Consider the following 23,341-nt stretch of genomic DNA (forward strand, 5'->3'; position numbering starts at 1 on the left):
ACAGCCGTGTGAGGCGGGATTTAACGTGACGCCGCTGTTTGTCCCGCAGGCGGCCTGTTCGGCCAGCCGGCCCAGCAGCCGGGCCAGGCGCAGCCCACCCAGCTGTACCAGCAGGTCACGGCCCTGTCGGCCCCCACCCTGCTGGGCGACGAGCGCGACTCCATCCTGGCCAAGTGGAACCAGCTGCAGGCCTACTGGGGCACCGGGAAGGGCTACTACAGCAACACCAGCCCCCCCGTGGACTTCACGCTGGAGAACCCCTTCTGCAGGTTCAAGGTGAGCGGGGTGGGGGGGGGGGGGGGGGGGGGGGACGGGCTCCGGCGCCGTGGCGACCGCCTGTCTACGGTCGCCACGGCGCCGGAGCCCGTAACCCATCATGGAAACATGACTTCACACGCTGTCATGCTCAGTCGTCATGGAAACGTGACGCTCAGTCGTCATGGAAACATGACTTCACACGCTGTCATGCTCAGTCGTCATGGAAACGTGATGCTCTGTCGTCATGGAAACGTGACTTCGCACGCCGTCATGCTCAGTCGTCATGGAAACGTGACACTCGGTCGTCATGGAAATGTGACTTCACACGATGTCATGCTCGGTCGTCATGGAAACATGACTTCGCACGCCGTCATGCTCAGTCGTCATGGAAACGTGACGCTCTCAGCCGTTGCTCTCGGTCGTCATGGAAACGTGACATTTGGTCGTCATGGGAATGTGACGCTGTCGTTACGCTCAGTCGTCATGGAAACGTGACTTCGCGCGCCGTCATGCTCGGTCGTCATGGAAACGTGACGCTCACAGCCGTTGCTCTCGGTCGTCATGTAAAACGTGACACTCGGTCGTCATGGAAATGTGACTTCACACGCCGTCATTGTCCAATATTGAAATCACGATTATGTCTTTGAGTTTGGATCGGCATTTATCGAACGGGGTTTAATAAAAGAGAATTTTTTAAAAAATCATCCTTTTTCCTCCATTAGAGGAAACGTGAGATCGTCTGGAGCCAAAATCCTGACCTCCGTTAACCTCGGCAGATCGAGGATATTTCGTAACGCCGTCGTCTCCAACGGGGGGGGGGGGGGACGGGCTCCGGCGCCGTGACGACAACCGTAGACGGGCGAGATATAACCCGTCTCGTCTGCTTTGTGGACTCCAGGCGGTGGGCTACAGCTGCGTCCCCATGAGCAAAGACGAGGACGGCCTGGTGGTGCTGGTGCTCAACAAGAGGGAGGCCGACGTCCGGGCGCAGCAGCAGCAGCTGGTGGAGTCGCTGCACAAGGTCCTGGGGAGCAACCAGACCCTGACCGTCAACGTGGACGGGGTCAAGTCCCTGCTGAGCGACCAGTGAGCAGCGCCGCCGGCCGGAGACTCGCCGTTTATTCCCCCGACTGATGTGTTTCCCCCATTTTGCAGGACGGAGGTCATCGTGTACGTGGTGGAGCGCTCCCCCAACGGCACGTCCAAGCGGATCCCGGCCTCCTCCCTCTTCGGCTACCTGGAGCAGGCCAACGTCAAGCTGCAGCTCACGCAGCTGGGCGTCGCCATGTCCGTCACTCGCACCGAGCTGTCGCCCGCCCAGCTCAAGCAGCTGCTGCAGAACGCTCCGGCAGGTAAACCCACGACCCCCCCCCCCCCACCTGACCCCCCCAAGAACCGGAGGGAAGAGAGGCTGAGGATGTTCTCTCTCTCTCTCTCTCTCTCTCTCTTTCCCCTGCAGGAGTGGATCCCATCATCTGGGAGCAGGCCAAGGTGGACAACCCCGACCCGGAGAAGTGAGTGGAAGACAAAACAGGGTTAGGGTCATGCTCAGTCGTCATGGAAACGTGACTTCACACGCCATCATGCTCGGTCGTCATGGAAACGTGACGCTCTGTCATTACACTCGGTCGTCACGGAAACTTGACTTCACACACCGTCATGCTCGGTCGTCATGGAAACGTGACGCTCGGTCGTCACGGAAACTTGACTTCACACACCGTCATGCTCGGTCGTCATGGAAACGTGACGCTCTGTCATTACACTCGGTCGTCACGGAAACTTGACTTCACACACCGTCATGCTCGGTCATCATGGAAACGTGACGCTCGGTCGTCACGGAAACTTGACTTCACACACCGTCATGCTCGGCCGTCATGGAAACGTGACGCTCTGTCGTTTCACTCGGTCGTCATGGAAACGTGACGCTCTGTCATTACGCTCGGTCGTCACGGAAACTTGACTTCACACACCGTCATGCTCGGTCGTCATGGTAACGTGACGCTCTGTCGTTATGCTCGGTCGTCATGGAAACGTGACGCTCTGTCATTACGCTCGGTCGTCACGGAAACTTGACTTCACACGCCGTCATGCTCGGTCGTCATGGTAACGTGACGCTCTGTCGTTACGCTCGGTCGTCATGGAAACGTGACGCTCTGTCATTACGCTCGGTCGTCACGGAAACTTGACTTCACACGCCGTCATGCTCGGTCGTCATGGTAACGTGACGCTCTGTCGTTACGCTCGGTCGTCATGGAAACGTGACGCTCTGTCATTACGCTCGGTCGTCACGGAAACTTGACTTCACACACCGTCATGCTCGGTCGTCATGGTAACGTGACGCTCTGTCGTTACGCTCGGTCGTCATGGAAACGTGACGCTCTGTCATTACGCTCGGTCGTCACGGAAACTTGACTTCACACACCGTCATGCTCGGTCGTCATGGTAACGTGACGCTCTGTCGTTACGCTCGGTCGTCATGGAAACGTGACGCTCTGTCATTACACTCGGTCGTCACGGAAACTTGACTTCACACACCGTCATGCTCGGTCGTCATGGAAACGTGACTTCACACGCTGTCATGCTCAGTCGTCATGGAAATGTGACGCTCTGTCGTTATGCTCGGTCGTCATGGAAACGTGACTTCACACAGTGTCATTGTCCAATATTGAAATCACGATTATGTCTTTGAGTTTGGATCGGCATTTATTGAACAGGGTTTAAAAATATATATATATATATAAAAAAATTATCCTTTTCCCTCCATTAGAGGAAACGTGAGATCGTCTGACCTCCGTTAACCTCGGCAGATCGAGGATGTTTCGTAACGCCGTCGTCTCCCACCAGTTCGCCCAGTCAGAGCAGAGCCAACGTTCCAACGTGAGCACGATGTCGATCCGTCAGATCACGTGAGGCCGATTCTCCGATTCTCTCTCCCCGCAGGTTGATCCCAGTGCCGATGGTGAGCTTCAAGGAGCTCCTCCGCCGGCTGCAGATCCAGGAGCAGATGACCAAGCAGCACCAGACCAGAGTGGACGTAAGGCGCAAACCAGCCGCTTTCTCTTTTTTTGTTGTCGTCGTTGTTGTCGTCGTCGTCATAATTCGGCACCGCGCCGGGTGATTTATCAACAGAGGAATTTTGAAGCCTATTTTTGTTCGTCAAGGACGACGCGCAGATGTTCAGCAGGTTGTTTTTCCACAAGAGTTTACAAGCAAAGCCGCAGCTGCCCGTCCAAGCTCTTTTCTGAAATAACTTTCTTCACTGTTACAGTCTGGATGTTTAATGAGCCGTGTGAGGCTGAGCTGGCTAAAGTGCTACATGAACGCTACGGGGGGGGGGGGGGGAATATGAAGCGGAGATATATTAGTTTAAATGCTGCGTGTGCCTAAAAGCAAGTGTTGCATTGATTCAATGTTTGGACTTCCAGATAATCTCCAACGACATCAGTGAGCTGCAGAAGAACCAGGCGACCACGGTGGCCAAGATCGCTCAGTACAAGAGGAAGCTGATGGATCTGTCTCACCGCGTGCTGCAGGTAGCCGCCGCGCTCCGATCCCGCCGGCCGCGCTCCGATCCCGCCGGCCGCGCTCTGCAGCGGGACGTTCTGGTCGTCAGAAGCGTGACTCTGATGTCGTCGTACTCGGTCGTCATGGAAACGTGATACTCGGTCGGCAGAAGCGTGACTCTGATGTCGTCGTACTCGGTCGTCATGGAAACGTGATACTCGGTCGGCAGAAGCGTGACTCTGATGTCGTCGTACTCGGTCGTCATGGAAACGTGATACTCGGTCGTTCTGCCCTGTTGTCATGGAAACGTGACACTTCACATGTCGTCATGGAAACGTGACGCTCTGTCTCATGCCCAGTCGTCGTGGAAACGTGACTCTCTGTCGTCATGGTCGGTCGTCATGGACACGTGATGCTTCACGCGCCGTCATGCTCAGTCGTCAAGGAAACGTGATGCTCTGTCGTTACACTCGGTCGTCATGGAAACGTGATGCTTCACATGTCGTCATGGAAACGTGACGCTCTGTCTCATGCCCAGTCGTCGTGGAAACGTGACTCTCTGTCGTCATGGTTGGTCATCATGGACACGTGATGCTTCACACGTCGTCATGCCCGGTCGTCGTGGAAACGTGACGCTCTGTCGTTACACTCGGTCGTCATGGAAACGTGATGCTTCACATGTCGTCATGCCCGGTCGTCGTGGAAACGGGACTTCACAAGCCGTCGTGCTCGGTCGTCATGGAAACATGACGCTCTGTCGTTACACTCGGTCGTCATGGAAATGTGATGCTTCACATGTCGTCATGCCCGGTCGTCGTGGAAACGGGACTTCACAAGCCGTCGTGCTCGGTCGTCATGGAAACATGACGCTCTGATGCCGTCATGTTCGGTCGTCATGATGTCGTCATGGAAACGTGACCCTCCGATGTCATGTTCGGTCGTCATGATGTCATCATGGAAACGTGACTTCACAAGTCGTCATGGAAACGTGACGCTCCGATGCCGTCATGTTCGGTCGTCATGGAAAGGTGACGCTCCGATGCCGTCATGCTCGGTCGTCATGGAAACGTGACGCTCCACACGTGATGTAACCGTGGCGCCCTGCCAGTGGCGGGACGAGGACGTGGACTCAAACCAGAGGGATTTAGTTTTCCGAGGTTTTGTTTCCTGCCGGTCGGGACAAAATGAACAACGGCGTTTCAGGCACCATGTGTACCAACATTTAGCACGTTTACTACGGGTCCTGGATCGTCTCGCAGAATTCCAGCTCTTTGTTCTTCAGGACTCCACCTTGAATGAGAAGTGGAACAGATTTCCACCTTGTTAACTAGACACTCCTGGTCTCGCGGTGACGGAGACGCCTGTATTCTCTGCTTCCCACCACGACTCTGACGTGTCCTCGTCTCGCTGTCGCCCCGGAAGGTGCTGATCAAGCAGGAGATCCAGAGGAAGAGCGGCTACGCCATCCAGGTGGACGAGGAGCACCTGAGGGTGCAGCTGGACACCATCCAGTCGGAGCTCAACGCCCCCACCCAGTTCAAGGCAGGTCTCACCTTCTGCCGCCGCCGCCGCCACAAGTCGCTCGCTATTTGTTTGTTTTGGTTTGTTTACGCTTGAAAATCCTCACCGGTACTCGGCTGACTGTCGTCCTTTGATGCTTTAGAGCAGCACAAGTTAAGTTGTAAATTATTACATAATAACCTTCAAACTTAAAGTTTCTCTTTGTTATGATGAGTGTTTGATGAAAACTGGCTACATTTTCACAATTACAATGGAAAATTGTTACAAACAACACAAGCGCTAGATTGATTGATTGATTGATTGATTGAACTTATTGTCGTTACAAATGTAGCGAAATGCAGTTTCTAGAACTGCAATATCCCAAGTAACGATATTATATACACATACTCACTCGCATATATAAATAATAAATAAATAGGGAACAGTGTGAAGTTGCTATTGCGAGAAATTATATAAAATTTAATGGACTAAGTGCCATTAACGTGCTCTTTGCTATATAAAACCAATGCATTGTTATTATTATTATTATTATTATAACACAAAATCGGTTTTAATGAAAAATGTTCCAAAAAAGGAGCAAAACCTGCATTTCTGTATTTAACTTTTCTTCACTTTAAACCACTTATTTTTTTCTACATCCCATATGGAAGTAAAACTGCCTTCAGATTCTGAATACGAATTTCTAACTCTGAATTTTTTTTACCATCAAAATCAGACTTTTAATTTTAAAAGCTGTCGAATTTCAAGCACGTTTCTTTTTTTTTTGCTTCTGATTTTTTTTTTTTTTTTTCAACATCTAAAAATATTCAGTGTGTAAAAATTCAACATGTCTAAAAATTCAGCTGCAAAAAAATTCAGTTGCAAAAAAATTCAGTTGCAAAAAAATTCAGTCGCAAAAAAATTCAGTCGCAAAAAAATTCAGCTGCAAAAAAATTCTGTCGCAAAAAAAATCAGAAGCAAAAAAAAAGACACGTGCTTGAAATTCGACAGCTTTTAAAATTCAAAGTCTGATTTCGACGGTAAGAAAATTCAGAGTTAGAAATTCGTATTCAGAATCCGATGGCATTTTTTTTTCGGAATTTTTTTTTGCAGCTGAATTTTCAGACACGTTGAATTTTTACACACTGAATATTTTTAGATATTGAAAAAAAAATCGGAAGCAAAAAAAGACGGCTTTTAAAATTCAAAGTCTGATTTCGATTGTAAAAAAAAATTCAGCTGCAAAAAAATTCAGTTGCAAAAAAATTCAGTTGCAAAAAAATTCAGCTGCAAAAAAATTCAGTCGCAAAAAAAATCAGAAGCAAAAAAAAGACACGTGCTTGAAATTCGACCGCTTTTAAAATTCAAAGTCTGATTTCGACGGTAAAAAAATTCGGAGTTAGAAATTCGAATTCAGAATCTGACGGCACAGTTTTACAGCTGAATTTTTTTTTGCAGCCGAATTTTTTTGGCGGTTGAATTTTTACACACTGAATATTTTTAGATGTTGAAAAAAAAAATCTGAAGCAAAAAAAAAAAAAAAGATACGTGCTTGAAATTCGACAGCTTTTAAAATTCAAAGTCTGATTTCGATGGTAAAAAAAATTCCGAGTTAGAAATTCGAATTCAGAATCTGACGGCTCAGTTTTACAGCTGAATTTTTTTTTTGCAGCTGAATTTTTACACACTGAATATTTTTAGGTGTTGAAAAAAAAAATCAGAAGCAAAAAAAAAAGATACGTGCTTGAAATTCGACAGCTTTTAAAATTCAAAGTCTGATTTCGATGGTAAAAAAAATTCCGAGTTAGAAATTCGAATTCAGAATCTGACGGCTCAGTTTTACAGCTGAATTTTTTTTTTGCAGCTGAATTTTTACACACTGAATATTTTTAGGTGTTGGAAAAAAAAATCAGAAGCAAAAAAAAAAGATACGTGCTTGAAATTCGACAGCTTTTAAAATTTAAAGTCTGATTTCGATGGTAAAAAAAATTCAGTTAGAAATTCGTATTCAGAATCCGACGGCTCAGTTTTACTTCCATATGGGATGTAGAAAAAAATAAGTCGTTTAAAGTGAAGAAAAGTTAAATACAGAAATGCAGGTTTTGCTCCTTTTTTGTACGATTTTTCTTTTTTGCAGTTTCATTAAAACCGATTTTGTTATAATAATACTACTAATAATAATAATGCATTGGTTTTATATAGCAAAGAGCACGTTAATGGCACTTAGTCCATTAAATGTAATATAATGTAAATATAATTTCTAGCAATAGCAACTTCACACTGTTCCCTATTATTTATTATTTATACATGCGAGTGAGTATGTGTTTATAATATCTGTTACTTGGGACGGAGTTAGAAATTGGAATTCAGAATCTGACGGCTCAGTTTTACTTCAAACCCCAGAAAGACGAGCCGAAGTCGCCGTAACGTTCTATTTTCAGAAAGTCTCATCTCGTGTGTGAAACAACTGGATGCAGTTCTGTCGTCGTCCTTGAGGGGGCGACGTCTGGACCTCCGGTCACTGACGTCTGACCTCTGACCCCCCCGTTGTCTTTCAGGGTCGCCTGAACGAACTGATGTCTCAGATCCGGATGCAGAACCACTTCGGCGCGGTGAGAACGGAAGAGCGCTACAGCGTGGACGCAGACCTGCTCCGGGAAATCCGCCAGGTGAGCGTCGGCAGAACGGTAGAACGGCAGAACGGTAGAACGGTAGAACGGTAGAACTGTTAGGAAGTGTAGAGTTTATTTTTTGACCAGACGTTCGGGGATCAAAGCTCCGGAGGTCACGGGGGGTTTTCCTCGCCGCTCCGTCGTCGAGGTTTAATCTCGACGTCGACGCCTCAAACCTCCGGAGGAAGAAGATGAAATGTAGCAGATTGAGACTGTAACTTTGTGTGAGGAGACGACGCGTCCTCTTTGTCTACAAGGTCGTCCAGCCGGGGGGGGGGGGGGGAGAGAGAGAGGGGGGGAGGTACAGAGAGAGGGAGGGACAGAGAGCGAGAGAGGGGGGGGGGAGATGGAGAGGGAGGGGGACAGAGGGAGGAGGGAGAGAGAGAGCGGGAGGGGGGGACGGAGAGAGAGAGAGGGATGAGAGGGAGGGGGACAGAGAGGCGGGAGAGAGAGAGGGGGAGAGGGATGAGAGGGAGGGGGACAGAGGGAGAGAGAGAGAGGGAGGGGGGGACGGAGAGAGAGAGAGGGATGAGAGGGAGGGGGACAGAGAGAGAGGGAGGGGGATGGAGAGGGATGAGAGGGAGGGGGACAGAAAGAGAGAGGGAGGGACAGAGGGAGAGAGACAGAGAGAGGGATGGAGAGGGACAGAGAGAGAGAAGGAGGGGGACAGAGAGAGAGGGAGGGGGACGGAGAGAGAGAGGGATGAGAGGGAGGGGGACAGAGAGGCGGGAGAGAGAGAGGGGGAGAGGGATGAGAGGGAGGGGGACAGAAAGAGAGAGGGAGGGATAGAGGGAGAGAGACTGAGAGAGAGGGATGGAGAGGGACAGAGAGAGAGAAGGAGGGGGACAGAGAGAGAGGGAGGGGGACGGAGAGAGAGAGGGATGAGAGAGAGAGGGAGGGACAGAGGGAGAGAGACTGAGAGAGAGGGATGGAGAGGGACAAAGAGAGAGAAGGAGGGGGACGGAGAGAGAGAGGGAGGGACAGAGGGAGAGAGACTGAGAGAGAGGGATGGAGAGAGACTGAGAGAGAGGGATGGAGAGAGACTGAGAGAGAGGGATGGAGAGGGACAGAGAGAGAGGGAGGGGGACGGAGAGAGAGAGGGATGAGAGAGAGAGGGAGGGACAGAGAGAGAGAGACTGAGAGAGAGGGACAGAGAGAGAGAGGAGGGGGACAGAGACAGAGAGAGAGACAGAGAGAGAGAGAGAGAGTCCCTCCCCCATCAGTTCTTCTCACCAACAACCAAACGTCCCAGAAACTTTCTGGGACGTTTGACTTTTCAGCTTCAGTCAGTGGAAGACGAGACGAACGTGGAGTTTCTGGTTTTCACGTTCCTCCTCTTCTCTCCTCTTCTCTCCTCTTCTCTCCTCTTCTCTCCTCGTCTCTCCTCGTCTCTCCTCTTCTCTCCTCGTCTCTCCTCGTCTCTCCTCGTCTCTCCTCTTCTCTCCTCGTCTCTCCTCTTCTCTCCTCGTCTCTCCTCGTCTCTCCTCTTCTCTCCTCTTCTCTCCTCTTCTCTCCTCGTCTCTCCTCTTCTCTCCTCTTCTCTCCTCGTCTCTCCTCTTCTCTCCTCGTCTCTCCTCTTCTCTCCTCGTCTCTCCTCTTCTCTCCTCTTCTCTCCTCTTCTCTCCTCTTCTCTCCTCGTCTCTCCTCTTCTCTCCTCGTCTCTCCTCTTCTCTCCTCGTCTCTCCTCTTCTCTCCTCTTCTCTCCTCGTCTCTCCTCTTCTCTCCTCGTCTCTCCTCTTCTCTCCTCGTCTCTCCTCTTCTCTCCTCTTCTCTCCTCGTCTCTCCTCTTCTCTCCTCTTCTCTCCTCGTCTCTCCTCTTCTCTCCTCGTCTCTCCTCTTCTCTCCTCGTCTCTCCTCTTCTCTCCTCTTCTCTCCTCTTCTCTCCTCGTCTCTCCTCTTCTCTCCTCGTCTCTCCTCGTCTCTCCTCGTCTCTCCTCGTCTCTCCTCGTCTCTCCTCGTCTCTCCTCGTCTCTCCTCGTCTCTCCTCTTCTCTCCTCGTCTCTCCTCGTCTCTCCTCGTCTCTCCTCTTCTCTCCTCTTCTCTCCTCGTCTCTCCTCTTCTCTCCTCTTCTCTTCTCTCCTCGTCTCTTCTCTCCTCTTCTCTCCTCTTCTCTCCTCTTCTCTCCTCGTCTCTCCTCGTCTCTCCTCTTCTCTCCTCGTCTCTCCTCTTCTCTCCTCTTCTCTCCTCGTCTCTCCTCTTCTCTCCTCGTCTCTTCTCTCCTCGTCTCTTCTCTCCTCGTCTCTCCTCTTCTCTCCTCTTCTCTCCTCGTCTCTCCTCTTCTCTCCTCGTCTCTTCTCTCCTCGTCTCTTCTCTCCTCTTCTCTCCTCGTCTCTCCTCTTCTCTCCTCGTCTCTCCTCGTCTCTCCTCTTCTCTCCTCGTCTCTCCTCTTCTCTCCTCTTCTCTCCTCGTCTCTCCTCTTCTCTCCTCGTCTCTCCCCTTCTCTCCTCGTCTCTCCTCGTCTCTCCTCTTCTCTCCTCGTCTCTCCTCTTCTCTCCTCGTCTCTTCTCTCCTCGTCTCTCCTCTCCTCGTCTCTCCTCGTCTCTCCTCTTCTCTCCTCTCCTCGTCTCTCCTCGTCTCTCCTCTTCTCTTCTCTCCTCTTCTCTCGTCTCTCCCCTTCTCTCCTCGTCTCTCCTCTTCTCTTCTCTCCTCTTCTCTCCTCGTCTCTCCTCTTCTCTTCTCTCCTCGTCTCTCCTCTTCTCTTCTCTCCTCTTCTCTCCTCTTCTCTCCTCGTCTCTCCTCGTCTCTCCTCTTTGTTTGCGGAAGCGACTCGGTTCGTCACGCTGACCGTCAAAATAAAAGCACCGGGGGGAACGTGGGGCCGGGAGTCGTGACGATCGGAACGATTGATCGTCCCCCCACCGGCTCGGTGGCTCCGGTGGGGGGGGGGCTGCATGACGGCCAGTCGGAGGAAACTTTTAACCTTTTCTTTTCTTCTTTTTTTCTTTTCTTCTTTTCTTTTCCCCCCCCCCTCGTCCGTCCTGCAGCACCTGAAGCAGCAGCAGGACGGCCTGAGTCACCTGATCAGCGTCATCAAAGACGACCTGGAGGACATCAAGCTGATCGAGCACGGCCTGAGTGACAGCGTCCACATGAGGGGGGGCATCCTGAGCTGAACACACACACACACACACACACACACACACACACACACACACACACGGCCCAATAGAACCCGGGGACTATTTTTCTCTTCCTCCACCAGCGGTCAGATTGAGACTGGGATTGTGTTCTGAAAACCTTGTAAATACGGCTTCTTCCCTTTTTTTTATGACGTTAGTATATTATTAAATTTCATGTGAAATGAAAATCGTCCTCTGGTGCTTCTGTTCTTGGTGACTTTTATCGTAAGACGTGTTGTTTTTCCAGCTTCGCCTGTTGAGAAATCACAAGGTTGTCCTCCTACTGAGCATGTGCACAGCAGGAGGAATCGATTTAATCAGCTTTGGTGCCAAAAAAACAACGCAAATTGAATAAACTCCACCTAAATTCTAGCTTTTTGAAATCTCGTCAACTTTTTGAAATATTTCAACTTTTGTGCAACTTTTTTCCAATGTTAACGGATGGAGACATTTTTAACTAGTTATAACTTCTTCAAATCTTCACTGATTTCAACCATTCAACTTTTAAACTGTTCAACTGTTGCAACTTTTTGAAACTTGTGAAACTTTTTGAAAATCGAGCAATTTTTTGAAAATCGTGCAATTTTTTGAAAATTGTGTAACTTTTTGAAAATTGTGTAACTTTTTGGAAAATTGTGCCATTTTGGAAAATTTTCCCTGTTCCTGCTTTTGAATGTGCGAAATGTTTATTTTTTTTTGTTTGTTAGTGTGAATGCATGACGTTCACACTCTTGAGATTCAAATCTTTTATTCTGTTTATTCTGTACGTTTTTCGAATCGCTTAAACTCTTCCAATCTTCACCCGTTCGTAAACATTCAAATATCAAATCCTGCAACTTTTTGACACTTTCCGGCTAAGTTCTAGCTTTTTGAAATCTCGTCAACTTTTTGAAATATTTCAAGTTTTGTGCAACTTTTTTCCAATGTTAACGGATGGAGACATTTTTTACCTCGCATCTTCACCGATTTCAACCATTCAACTTTTAAACTGTTCAACTGTTTCAACTTTTTGAAACTTGTGCAACTTTTGGACACTTTTTCAACTTGTAACTTTTTCAACTGACACTTTTTCAACTGCTTCAACTTTTTGAAATGTTTTTAACTTAAACTTTTTCCAAATTTTTCTACTTTTTCAACTGTTTGACACTAACTTTTTCAACTACTTCAACTTTTTGAAACTTTTTGAAAATCGTGCAATTTTTTGAAAATCGTGTAACTTTTTGGAAAATTGGGCCATTTTTGGAAAATGGCACAATTTTCAATAAATTGTGCAACTTTTTTTAAACTTTCTTTTATCAACTTTGTTTTAAACCCTCAGCTTTAAACTTTTGTCAAACATTTCATCTGTCCTCTTCACCCTCGTCTTCATCTCCTCTTCACCCTTTTTAAACTGCCAGTCTTTAAACTCTTTCTTAAACTGTCACTCAGACCAGAGACGGGCCGGCAGGACAAAGCATTAGTTTGCCAGCAGCATTCACACTATCATGCATTTGCCGCGGGAAATGCATGATCATCTAGTTTGTTTTGTTTCTCGTCGCGTCTCTTTCCAGCGTCTCATCAAAGCGGGGCTCGTCTTGATAGGATTTACGTCCCGGTGACGCGGATCAACGGCTGACTGGCAGGTGATTTAACAGATTAGGTCTCCCTCGAGCAGCAGCCACACACACACACACACACACACACACACACACACACACTTCCAAGGTGTTGCTTCATATGGAGGAAGAGCATCGGAGCCGCTGAAGGAAAAAAAATTAGGCTAAAAACACCAAAAAAAACCTTCATGCACTTCAGAAAAAGTAAAAAAAAAAAATCTAAGTCAACATTTATTTTGAAGGAGAGACGTCTGTCCGTCCCTCATCATTCGGCCGTGGATGTTGAAGTTAAATTAAATCACATAATGCTGACTGCAGGTTTGCTTACTGCTTATGGACGTGTGATTTTACGCAGGAGTTCCTCCACTAATCACACTTGTGAAGGAAACTTCGGTGCAGGATGGAAGCTGGAGGTCAAACATTCTTCAACCACGCTTCTTCGTTTGGTTGGAAAAAATGTTTAATATCAAATAGGATGACATCAGAAGCTGATGACATGACAGGGTGAGACCCGACTTCCAATACGTAACTCAAAAGACACAAAGGAAACTATGTGGTCGTCAACACCTGAAACTAATTAGTTCACGACAGTAAGCGTCGCTGACGCCGTAGCAGCTGGTCTCACTGAGGACATGTCCTAATGTCCCAACGTCCGGACGGAAGATGTGTGGTATAACGTTTGTCTCTGTCAGGACTCGTTGGTACGGTGGCCTGACACCTGAGGAGTCGTTCTCAAAAAGTTGCCTTTTCAGTTTCTCCGATCACAGCTGTCGTGTGAACGGCCTCCCAAAACGCCGCACTGGTTTTGAGTCACAGCGAGGCGGGATGGCGGCGCGGTCAGGTGTCATTGGGTGTCGTTGGGTGCAGTCAGGTGTCGTCGGGTGCGGTCAGGTGTCGTCGGGTGCGGTCGGGTGTCGTCGGGTGCGGTCAAGTGTCGGGTGTCGTCGGGTGCGGTCGGGTGTTGTTGGGTGCGGTCAGGTGTCGTCGGGTGCGGTCGGGTGCCGTCAGGTGCGGTTGGGTGTCGTCTGGTGCGGTCGGGTGTCGTCTGGTGCGGTCGGGTGTCGTCGGGTGCAGTCGGGTGCAGTCGGGTGTCGTCGGGTGCAGTCGGGTGTCGTCGGGTGCAGTCAGGTGCGGTTGGGTGCCGTCAGGTGTGCTCGGGAGCAGTCAGGTGTCGTCAGGTGCAGTCGGGAGCGGTCAGGTGTCGTCAGGTGCAGTTGGGTGCCGTCAGGTGTGCTCGGGAGCGGTCAGGCGCGGTCAGGTGTCGTCAGGTGCAGTCAGGTGTCGTCGGGTGCGGTCAGGTGTCGTCGGGTGCGGTCAGGTGTCGGGTGCGGTCAGGTGTCGGGTGCGGTCGGGTGTTGTTGGGTGCGGTCAGGTGTCGTCGGGTGCGGTCGGGTGCCGTCAGGTGCGGTTGGGTGTCGTCTGGTGCGGTCGGGTGTCCTCGGGTGCAGTCGGGTGCAGTCGGGTGTCGTCGGGTGCAGTCGGGTGTCGTCGGGTGCAGTCGGGTGTCGTCGGGTGCAGTCAGGTGCGGTTGGGTGCCGTCAGGTGTGCTCGGGAGCAGTCAGGTGTCGTCAGGTGCAGTCGGGAGCGGTCAGGTGTCGTCAGGTGCAGTCGGGAGCGGTCAGGTGCAGTCGGGAGCGGTCAGGTGTCGTCAGGTGCGGTCAGGTGTCGTCAGGCGCGGTCAGGTGTCGTCGGGCGCGGTCAGGTGTCGTCAGGCGCGGTCAGGTGTCGTCGGGTGCAGTCAGGTGTTGTCAGGTGTCGTCAGGCGCGGTCAGGTGTGAGCGGACCGGTCCACCAGCCTGAAGGCCTCCATGAACTCGTTGATGTCGATGCTGCCGTCCTTGTTGAAGTCGATGCTCTGGGCCAGGTCGGCGATCACCTCGTCACTGATCTCCGTGTTCAGGTGAGTGCTCAGGAGCCTCCAGGTCTGATGAAACTCCTCAAAGGAGATCAGACCTGCGGGGAAACGGACACGTCGGGTTGGGTTTTGTACAGCAGGTGGCCTTAGTGAGTCTAAAGTTTTAACTGAAGATTAAAAAAAAAAATTTAAATCACATTTCCTTATAATTAGGCTCTTTTCACTTGTACACTTTTAAAGACTTAAAGCAGAAGATTCTATGCGAACACATTTAGACCTAGAGCTACACTCGGTAGAGCACGGAACATTGCTAGCATGTTAGCGGTGGCATGAACGGTGGCTCTGCAGCCAAGACGTCTGCCGCCTGCTCACCCGAGTGATCGGCGTCGATGATCCGGAAGATGGTCTCCAGGTTGGAGTGGTTCTTGTACATGGTCTCCAGGAGGCTGGTGCTGGACACCTGGTCAGCAAGAGACCCGGGTCACGCACTTCCAGGTGTACTTGGGTCGTGTTCGTTTGGTCGTTCTCAACTACGTATCGTACGAATTTTTTTCTCCAACGACAGATAAATGCGGGGAATAAACGTCTTTGCCTTGCTGACTGAACCCACGAAACACAAAAGAGGCCCGGAGAACAAATGTAATATAAGAAATCCCATGTAAGTCATGGAACTGAACGTATATCAGTGAAAGGAAGCGGATCTTTTAAGAGAAGGAACATGAAACGCAGACGGTAGAGGAGGACTCGGGCACCTCCAGCTTGGGGCTCGGTGACGGAGAGCTCCTGGAACCAGCGCTGGTAGTCCAGGCCGCCGGGCCGGCTGCTGCTCACCAGCTGAGGACGCAGGACCCTCCAGGGCAGACCCAGCTTCAGCACCGCCTCCGTGGCACTGGCCCAGTCCCTCAGAGAGATCAGACCTTGGAAGGTGGGGGGGGGGGGGGGGGGGGGGGGGGGTTGGGGGGGGACGCAGCTTCAGGACTCAGCAGGGGCCCACGAAGGCTTCCTCCTGGTTTCATACCTGTATTGTCCGGGATCGAACTCCTGGAAGGCGCCGATGAGGTCGGACTTGTGTACGAAGAGCTGCTGTCTCAGGGCTCGCAGTGCCCGACCGCTCCGTCCAGCCCACACTGACAACAACCGGGACAACAACCAGGACATTAACCAGGACATCAACCGGGACAACGACCAAGACATAAACCAGGACATCAACCGGGACAAACAACCAAGACATAAACCAGGACAACAACCAAGACATAAACCGGGACAACGACCAAGACAACAACCAGGACATCAACCAAGACAACAACCAGGACAACAACCGGGACAACAACCGGGACATCAACCAAGACATAAACCGGGACAACGACCAAGGACATTAAACCAGGACATCAACCGGGACAACGACCAAGACATAAACCAGGACATCAACCGGGACAACAACCAAGACATAAACCGGGACAACAACCAAGACATAAACCGGGACAACGACCAAGACAACAACCAGGACATCAACCAAGACAACAACCAGGACAACAACCGGGACATCAACCAAGACATCAACCAAGACAACAACCGGGACAACGACCAAGGAGTGTAGGCCACAGTCCACCCTCCATGGTCTACCCTCCGTGGTCTACGCTCCCTGGTCTACCCTCCGTGGTCTACCCTCTGTGGTCTACGCTCCACGGTCCTACCCTCCCACGGTCTACCCCTCCGTGGTCTACGCTCCCTGGTCTACCCTCCGCGGTCTACCCTCTGTGGTCTACGCTCCACGGTCTACCCTCCACGGTCTACCCTCCGTGGGTCTACGCTCCGTGGTCTACCATCCGTGGTCTACACTCCGTGGTTTTACGCTCCGTGGTCTACACTCCATGGTCTACACTCCGTGGTCTACGCTCCGTGGTCTACCCTCCAGAGTCGGTACCTTTGCGTCAAGGTGAGCTCCCTGCAGGTGCTGCTGGCCTGGTACTGGATGAAGTGCGGCACCAGGTCGGGGGCCCATCCTGATGTACGCCCCTCGGTTGCTGCCCACCCTCGTAGTAGTTGGACGCCGAGAAGATGGTCAGCACCTGGACACAGCGAGAGAAACCTGCTCGATGACCGGAGGACGTCTCTCTCTGGCCGTCGGGCCGCCGGACTCCGGGCTGACCCTGCGGTTGTGGAGAACTCCGTAGCCGTCCTGTTTGCACTCGTGCGACCGGATGAGCAGCTGCAGGCGGTGTCTGCTCAGCACCTCCTCCGTCACGTCCGGACCCCAGTAGCAGCCGCCGCCCCGGACCTCGTTGGGAACGCAGCCGTTCTGGGGCATCGGGTCGCTCCACAGCAAGTCCACCATCTGCAGCCACAAGTCGCTCATTGGCATTGTTGGAAACCCCAAATATTAGGAAATAGAATCATTTATGACCAACATCTTGTCCTTTAGTTGATGTACTTCATTACTGCGCCTTACCTCCACTACCTTACCTGAGACTGGACCTGCTACTGCATTCTACTCACCTGGAGTACTGGAGTACTGAAATACTCTACAACTATACTGAACTACAACTATACTGGATACTCTAGAATTATACTAAAATACTGTACAACTATACTGAAATAGAACTTTACTGAAATACTGTAGAACTATACTGAAATAGAACTTTACTGAAATACTGTAGAACTATACTGAAATACAACTACACTGAACTAGAACTATACTGGAATGCTCTAAAATTATACTAAAATGCTGTAGAACTATACTGAAGAAGAACTATACTGGAATACTCTAGAATTATACTAAAGTACTGTAGAACTATACTGATATACTGTAGAACTATACTGAAATACAACTATACTGGAATACTCTAGAATTATACTAAAGTACTGTAGAACTATACTGAAATAGAACTATACTGGAATACTCTAGAATTATACTAAAGTACTGTAGAACTATACTGAAATAGAACTATACTGGAATACTCTAGAATTATACTAAAGTACTGTAGAACTATACTGATATAGAACTATACTGGAATACTCTAGAATTATACTAAAGTACTGTAGAACTATACTGATATAGAACTATACTGGAATACTCTAGAATTATACTAAAATACTGTAGACCTATACTGAACTAAATTGAATAAACATGTTTTTAAAACAACATAAAATAACAAAGTATATAGTTTCAGTCGGGGCCAGCAGTAATAAAACACCCCCCCCCCCCCCCCCCCCGCCCCCGCCACACATTATGTCCTACAGTAAATACACAATCCAAATCCAATGTAAGGCCTCTGTCATGCATCAGTACTTCTTCCACACCAACATGACGTCTGATCAACAACCACAACACAACAAGACACTGCAGCTTCACCGTCAGATCGTCTTCCAGTGTTTCACAACAGGAGCTGTGATGCGTTTAGAGGACATAGGAGATTTGAGCTCCACACACTAGAACCAGTCGTCTTCTGGATAAAGTTCCTGAAGTCACTAATTGATTCCTCACACAGATTTCAGAATGCACACTACTGGTTAAAACCTCTTAATTGGGGGAAAGAAATCAAAGTAAAGCAAAAACGTACTTTTATTTTTATTACTTTGCACCCCGTACCTGTTTCCACTCCTGCTCGTCGGCCTCCGTTGCTCCTCCGGACTCTGGGTCGGAGTCGGAGTCGGGCGACTTCCTGTCCCCGTAGGACTGGTCGAACCCGGCCAGCCGGCGCCGCCTCCTGAGCTCGTCCTCCACCGAGCAGCCGCGCTGGGGGCTGCCGGGCAGGCTGTGGAGGGACCGTCGGGGGGGCTGGGGCCTCCGGGCCGAGGAGGAGGTGGAGGTGGAGGTGTGGTGGGTGAGGGAGCAGACCCGGCGCCGCCCTTCCACCTCTACGTTCCTGCTGACCCCCTGGTTCCCGGCGGCGGCGGTGGGACGAGTCGGCTTCGGAGCCCTGAGAGCCGAGACATACTGCACACATTGGGGGCGGGGGGGGGGGGGCGAATCTTCCTTACTTTTCTGCAACGTCACCAAAATAAATGGGTGGAGCGATCCTGTCACCTTGTGTCGCTCCACCCTGGCGATGGTGTCGAGGTCGGTGATGTCAGAGATTCCTCCGTGAACAACCAGCACCTTGTGGTCGATGACGGTGGCCAGAGGAAGCCAGCTGAAGATCTTCTGGAGGAGCTTCAGGATCTTCTTGCCGTGCACCTGCACACCCAAGGCGATTGGTTCTTATCGGTCGCGCTGCACCAGCACTTCGATCACAGTGCACCAGCACTTCGATCACAGCCTCCATTGTGTGGAGTTTGCATGTTCCCATCATGCACTGCACGGGCTTTTGCTAGATTCCCTTTGCTGCACTGGTGACTGGGACCTTCGGTTCACCGTAGGTCACCCTGGACACTTCTACCAGTCGAAGGCCATAAAATGACACTTAATTATAACGAGGCGAAGGCAGTTTGGAGACGAAGTCATGGAGTCACGTTTGAGTCGAGTGTTGGAAACATTTGCACGAGTTTGAAATGTCGGAACACGTTTGAGGCAAAACATTCCAGATTCTCCATCACTTCCATCAATTCAACCTGTAGAATTTCGCTTTAGGAAAGAGGACACACCTGTTCAGGTCAGATACGTCAAGGTAGAAATACTGATGTTACACAAGGTAGAACGGGGAGATGTCTCTTCAGACACATATACAGTATGTCCAAATATACTGGCCCCACCTGGAGGCCCCGTGTCCGTATGGAGAACAAAAAACAAGTCATCTCAGTCGTCTCCTATCTGTCTGTGGACCAGGATAGAACTCCATTGATTGGGTCAAACATGTTAACATGCAGAGCGTCAACTTTGTCAGTCCTGCCCGTGACAATCAACGTACACTCCCAAGTGCTTGGGACTTACCCGGTACTTTCCTAAAACTTCTTTAGTGAAACCGTATCTGTGGAGAACACAGTGAATAAGCAGGTTACAGTACATGTTATACATTTGTTGGCTTTTCTATGTGTAGCTTAAAACGGTGGTTCGGATCTGTGTCCGCATATATATATATATATATATATATATATATATATATATAGCACTGTATGAGCTTGCATGTGACACATCATGCAACTTTTTTATAGAAAATCAATGGAGAAAAAGTTTCAATCCAAACAACTGATCGAGTTGTAAAAATACTATTTTTGGTCATTTTAATGCTGTTTAACCAGACTTAATTCAATCAAATGGTATTTTAAGGTTTAATCGTCTAGACACTATGTGGTAAGTATTTCTGGTGATTTTAAGGGTTTTCTGTCTCGATGAAGATGATGATGATGATGATAGGAGTGAGACTGTTGGCTTGATGACCTCAGGTTGACGATGTGGTCTTCGTGGTTGCCGCGGTTCAGGTGGACGTCGTTGGGATAGACCAGCAGGAACCCGAACAGGATGAGCAGGATCTCCAGCGAGTCTTTGCCTCGATCCACGAAGTCTCCATTGAAGACGTACGGTCTGTCGGAGGACGGCAGCCCGTTCTGCAGCGGTCCAAATCCAAACTGTCGTCAGAACATCCGCAGCCGGCCGAAGGCTTGAGGTTTTTTTGTGGTGGAGAGTACCTTATAGAATATCAGCAGCAGATCCTCCAGCTGCCCGTGCAAGTCCCCTGGTAAAGGATTAGGGTTCTCCATTACACAGTCTTAATGGCCGAGACGACGGAGCGTGAGAAGGGTACGGAGCGTGAGCGTGAAATGTGGCTTACCACAGATCGTGATCTCCTTGGTGTGACTGACGGAAACGTGATTGATGTTGGGGAGGATTCTCAGAAGTCTCCAAGTCTCTCCAAGAATCTGCAGGACGTATCTCGCGTGGAGCTGCTACTGGGGAGAAAGATGGGCGTGAATCAACTCGACGGCCGGGGGTACAAGGTGTCCACGTACTTTCCGGGACACTCTCGGCACCACCCCGGGGGGGGGACACCTACTCGTTTGTGCTTGAAAGCCTCGACGAGCTCCGACACCCCGCAGAGAGTCATCGGGAAGCTGGGATGAGGGCCGGAGTAGCTGCCGGGGACCTCCAGGCTCTTGTAGCAGAAGTATCGCTCCCATTCGGCGTCGCGGCAGAAGTCGTTCTCACGAAAGATGTGCGATATGAGATTTCCTTTGGAGAAGACAAATGGGCCGCGGATAAACTCATTCCAGGCCATTTCCTAGAAATCCTGTCGGGATCTAGGTTGAAATACGTCTGAAACTCATGTCGAAGGCTTACGCTTGAGTAGATGCAGAGGAAAAAAAAGGTGTAAAACATGTTCAGTGCTGCTCAAACTGTTCAGAAGCAAGTCGTAGATAAATGTGTCAGGATCTAGTGGGAATACATCTGGAAGACGCTGAGACCTCATGTTGAAGTCAATCTAGAAAAAGTGTCAAACTAAATCACGCCTCAGACTTTAGACCCAGAAACATCACGAACTCGTCTAAACTGTGTCAAACTACTCTAGAACGCGCTAAATAGTCTGCAACAAGTCATTATCTAGTCTAAAACCTAGTTAGTCTAGCTTGTCATAAATCAAACCTGCTTAAAACAAGTCATAAACTGGTCTAGAACATGTGAACTGGTCCAAAACGTGTAATGAAAAACGTGTTTGGACAAGTTCTAAACATGTGAGAAACTAGTCAATGACGGGTCATGAACTAGTTAAAGTCAGTGGAACCTGTCAAACTAGTGCAAAATAAGTCATAAACTCTTTATAAATAAAAATCCAAATGAGTCAAAAGTGTCATAAACGAGTGTAAAAGAAGTCGACATATTGAAACGTGTCAAAACTAATTAGAGGCAAGTCACACATCTGAAACTCGTCTTAAACATCCAGAACTATTCCAAAATCTATTTTAAGAAGTAAATGTGCCGAATAAAAACTTCAAAGGTACTTGAAAGGATGCAGGAGAAAACGGTGAAATTAGAGCCTGAGGCCAGATTATCTCTGTCCTGTGATCTAATGACCCCCCGGAGGATGAAAGAGTCGGTGTCTCACGTTCACAGCTGGCCGGAGTGAAGTGGTCCATCAAGAAGCCAAAGAAATTATAGAGCTGCAGAAAGACGAGAGGAAAAAACAAACTCTCACTTCGTTTCATGTTTGAGTTTTGCTCCAACGAGGATTTTGATCTTAATACACATTTTTAATGAGCAGTTTTTAGTTTTTTCATCCATTGTGTTTTTGGCCCTTCTGGGCCACAGTACTTCTGAGCTGCCATACTTCTGAGCTGCCATACTTCTGGGCCACCGTACTTCTGAGCTGCCATACTTCTGAGCTGCCATACTTCTGGGCCACCGTACTTCTGGGCCACCGTACTTCTGGGCCATAGTACTTCTGGGCCATCGTGCTTCTGAGCTGCCATACTTCTGGGGCCACCGTACTTCTGGGCCACCGTACTTCTGGGGCCACTGCACTTCCGGGCCACCCTACTTCTGGGGCCACCGTACTTCTGGGCCACCGTACTTCTGGGGCCACCGTACTTCTGGGGCCACCGTGCTTCTGAGCTGCCATACTTCTGGGGCCACCGTACTTCTGGGGCCACCGTACTTCTGGGCCACCGTGCTTCTGGGGCCACCGTACTTCTGGGCCAGTGTACTTCTGTGCCACCGTACTTCTGGGGCAATGTACTTCTGGGCCACCGTACTTCTGGGCCACCGTACTTCTGGGCCAGTGTACTTCTGTGCCACCGTACTTCTGGGGCAATGTACTTCTGGGCCAATGTACTTCTGGGCCACCGTACTTCTGGGCCAGTGTACTTCTGTGCCACCGTACTTCTGGGGCAATGTACTTCTGGGCCACCGTACTTCTGGGGCCACCGTACTTCTGGGCCACCGTGCTTCTGGGGCCACCGTACTTCTGGGCCACCGTACTTCTGGGCCACCGTGCTTCTGGGCCACCGTGCTTCTGGGGCCACCGTACTTCTGGGCCACCGTACTTCTGGGCCACCGTGCTTCTGGGGCCACCGTACTTCTGGGCCACCGTACTTCTGGGCCACCGTGCTTCTGGGGCCACCGTACTTCTGGGCCACCGTACTTCTGGGGCCACCGTACTTCTGGGGCCACCGTGCTTCTGAGCTGCCATACTTCTGGGGCCACCGTACTTCTGGGGCCACCGTACTTCTGGGCCACCGTGCTTCTGGGGCCACCGTACTTCTGGGCCAGTGTACTTCTGTGCCACCGTACTTCTGGGGCAATGTACTTCTGGGCCACCGTACTTCTGGGCCACTGTACTTCTGGGCCAGTGTACTTCTGTGCCACCGTACTTCTGGGCCACTGTACTTCTGGGCCAGTGTACTTCTGTGCCACCGTACTTCTGGGGCAATGTACTTCTGGGCCACCGTACTTCTGGGGCCACCGTACTTCTGGGCCACCGTGCTTCTGGGGCCACCGTACTTCTGGGCCACCGTACTTCTGGGCCACCGTGCTTCTGGGCCACCGTGCTTCTGGGGCCACCGTACTTCTGGGCCACCGTACTTCTGGGCCACCGTACTTCTGGGCCACCGTACTTCTGGGCCACCGTGCTTCTGGGGCCACCGTACTTCTGGGCCACCGTACTTCTGGGCCACCGTACTTCTGGGCCACCGTAGCAATTATGGATTTGCAGAATTGGGCTCTTGATGTTGGCGTTATAGCGCCACCACCACCACAGCAAAGCACAAACACAGAGTGATTCTCCAGCCGCTGTGTGACCTGGTGAACCTCCTGGATCTGATCCTGGATCTGATCCGGCTCCTCACCTTGATCTGATCCTGCTCTCCTGCGTACTCGATGGACTGGAAGATGTTCCAGGTGCAGCGGCGCCTCATCTCCAGCCGGGCGGCGTACTGCCGGTACCAGCGCTGGATCAGCAGCGCCGCTCT

At 50.4% G+C, this 23,341-nt stretch overlaps 2 protein-coding genes across 3 annotated transcripts in view; one reads left to right on the forward strand and one right to left on the reverse strand.

Moving 5' to 3' along the window:
• The window catches only part of nup54 (nucleoporin 54), a 20,504-nt gene extending 9,244 nt beyond the window's left edge, over nt 1–11,260 (forward strand). Inside the window, exons 6-14 of one of the 2 annotated variants that reach the window (XM_080509635.1) lie at nt 50–276; nt 1,157–1,344; nt 1,414–1,610; nt 1,718–1,772; nt 3,199–3,292; nt 3,684–3,791; nt 5,185–5,304; nt 7,821–7,931; nt 10,919–11,259. In XM_080509635.1, coding sequence (XP_080365761.1) covers nt 50–276; nt 1,157–1,344; nt 1,414–1,610; nt 1,718–1,772; nt 3,199–3,292; nt 3,684–3,791; nt 5,185–5,304; nt 7,821–7,931; nt 10,919–11,047 — 1,229 coding nt within the window. In that variant the 3' untranslated portion in view covers nt 11,048–11,259. Of the gene's footprint in view, nt 1–49; nt 277–1,156; nt 1,345–1,413; nt 1,611–1,717; nt 1,773–3,198; nt 3,293–3,683; nt 3,792–5,184; nt 5,305–7,820; nt 7,932–10,918 lie in introns of both variants that reach the window. The other variant, XM_080509634.1, reaches the window with a different exon arrangement.
• Nucleotides 11,261–13,939: 2,679 nt separating this feature from the next.
• Nucleotides 13,940–23,341, reverse strand: ppef2b (protein phosphatase with EF-hand domain 2b). The gene is given in 20 exon segments (XM_080509638.1): nt 13,940–14,601; nt 14,876–14,963; nt 15,256–15,267; nt 15,269–15,420; nt 15,522–15,534; nt 15,536–15,607; nt 15,609–15,630; nt 16,428–16,498; nt 16,500–16,535; nt 16,537–16,572; nt 16,653–16,838; nt 18,093–18,440; nt 18,531–18,680; nt 19,374–19,410; nt 19,821–19,987; nt 20,069–20,115; nt 20,212–20,326; nt 20,434–20,609; nt 21,481–21,535; nt 23,219–23,341. Coding segments are annotated over 20 exon segments (2,037 nt in total). The 5' UTR covers nt 23,288–23,341; the 3' UTR covers nt 13,940–14,416.

The sequence above is a fragment of the Blennius ocellaris genome (assembly GCF_963422515.1).
Source record: "Blennius ocellaris genome assembly, chromosome: 15".
Taxonomy (NCBI): Eukaryota; Metazoa; Chordata; class Actinopteri; order Blenniiformes; family Blenniidae; genus Blennius; species Blennius ocellaris.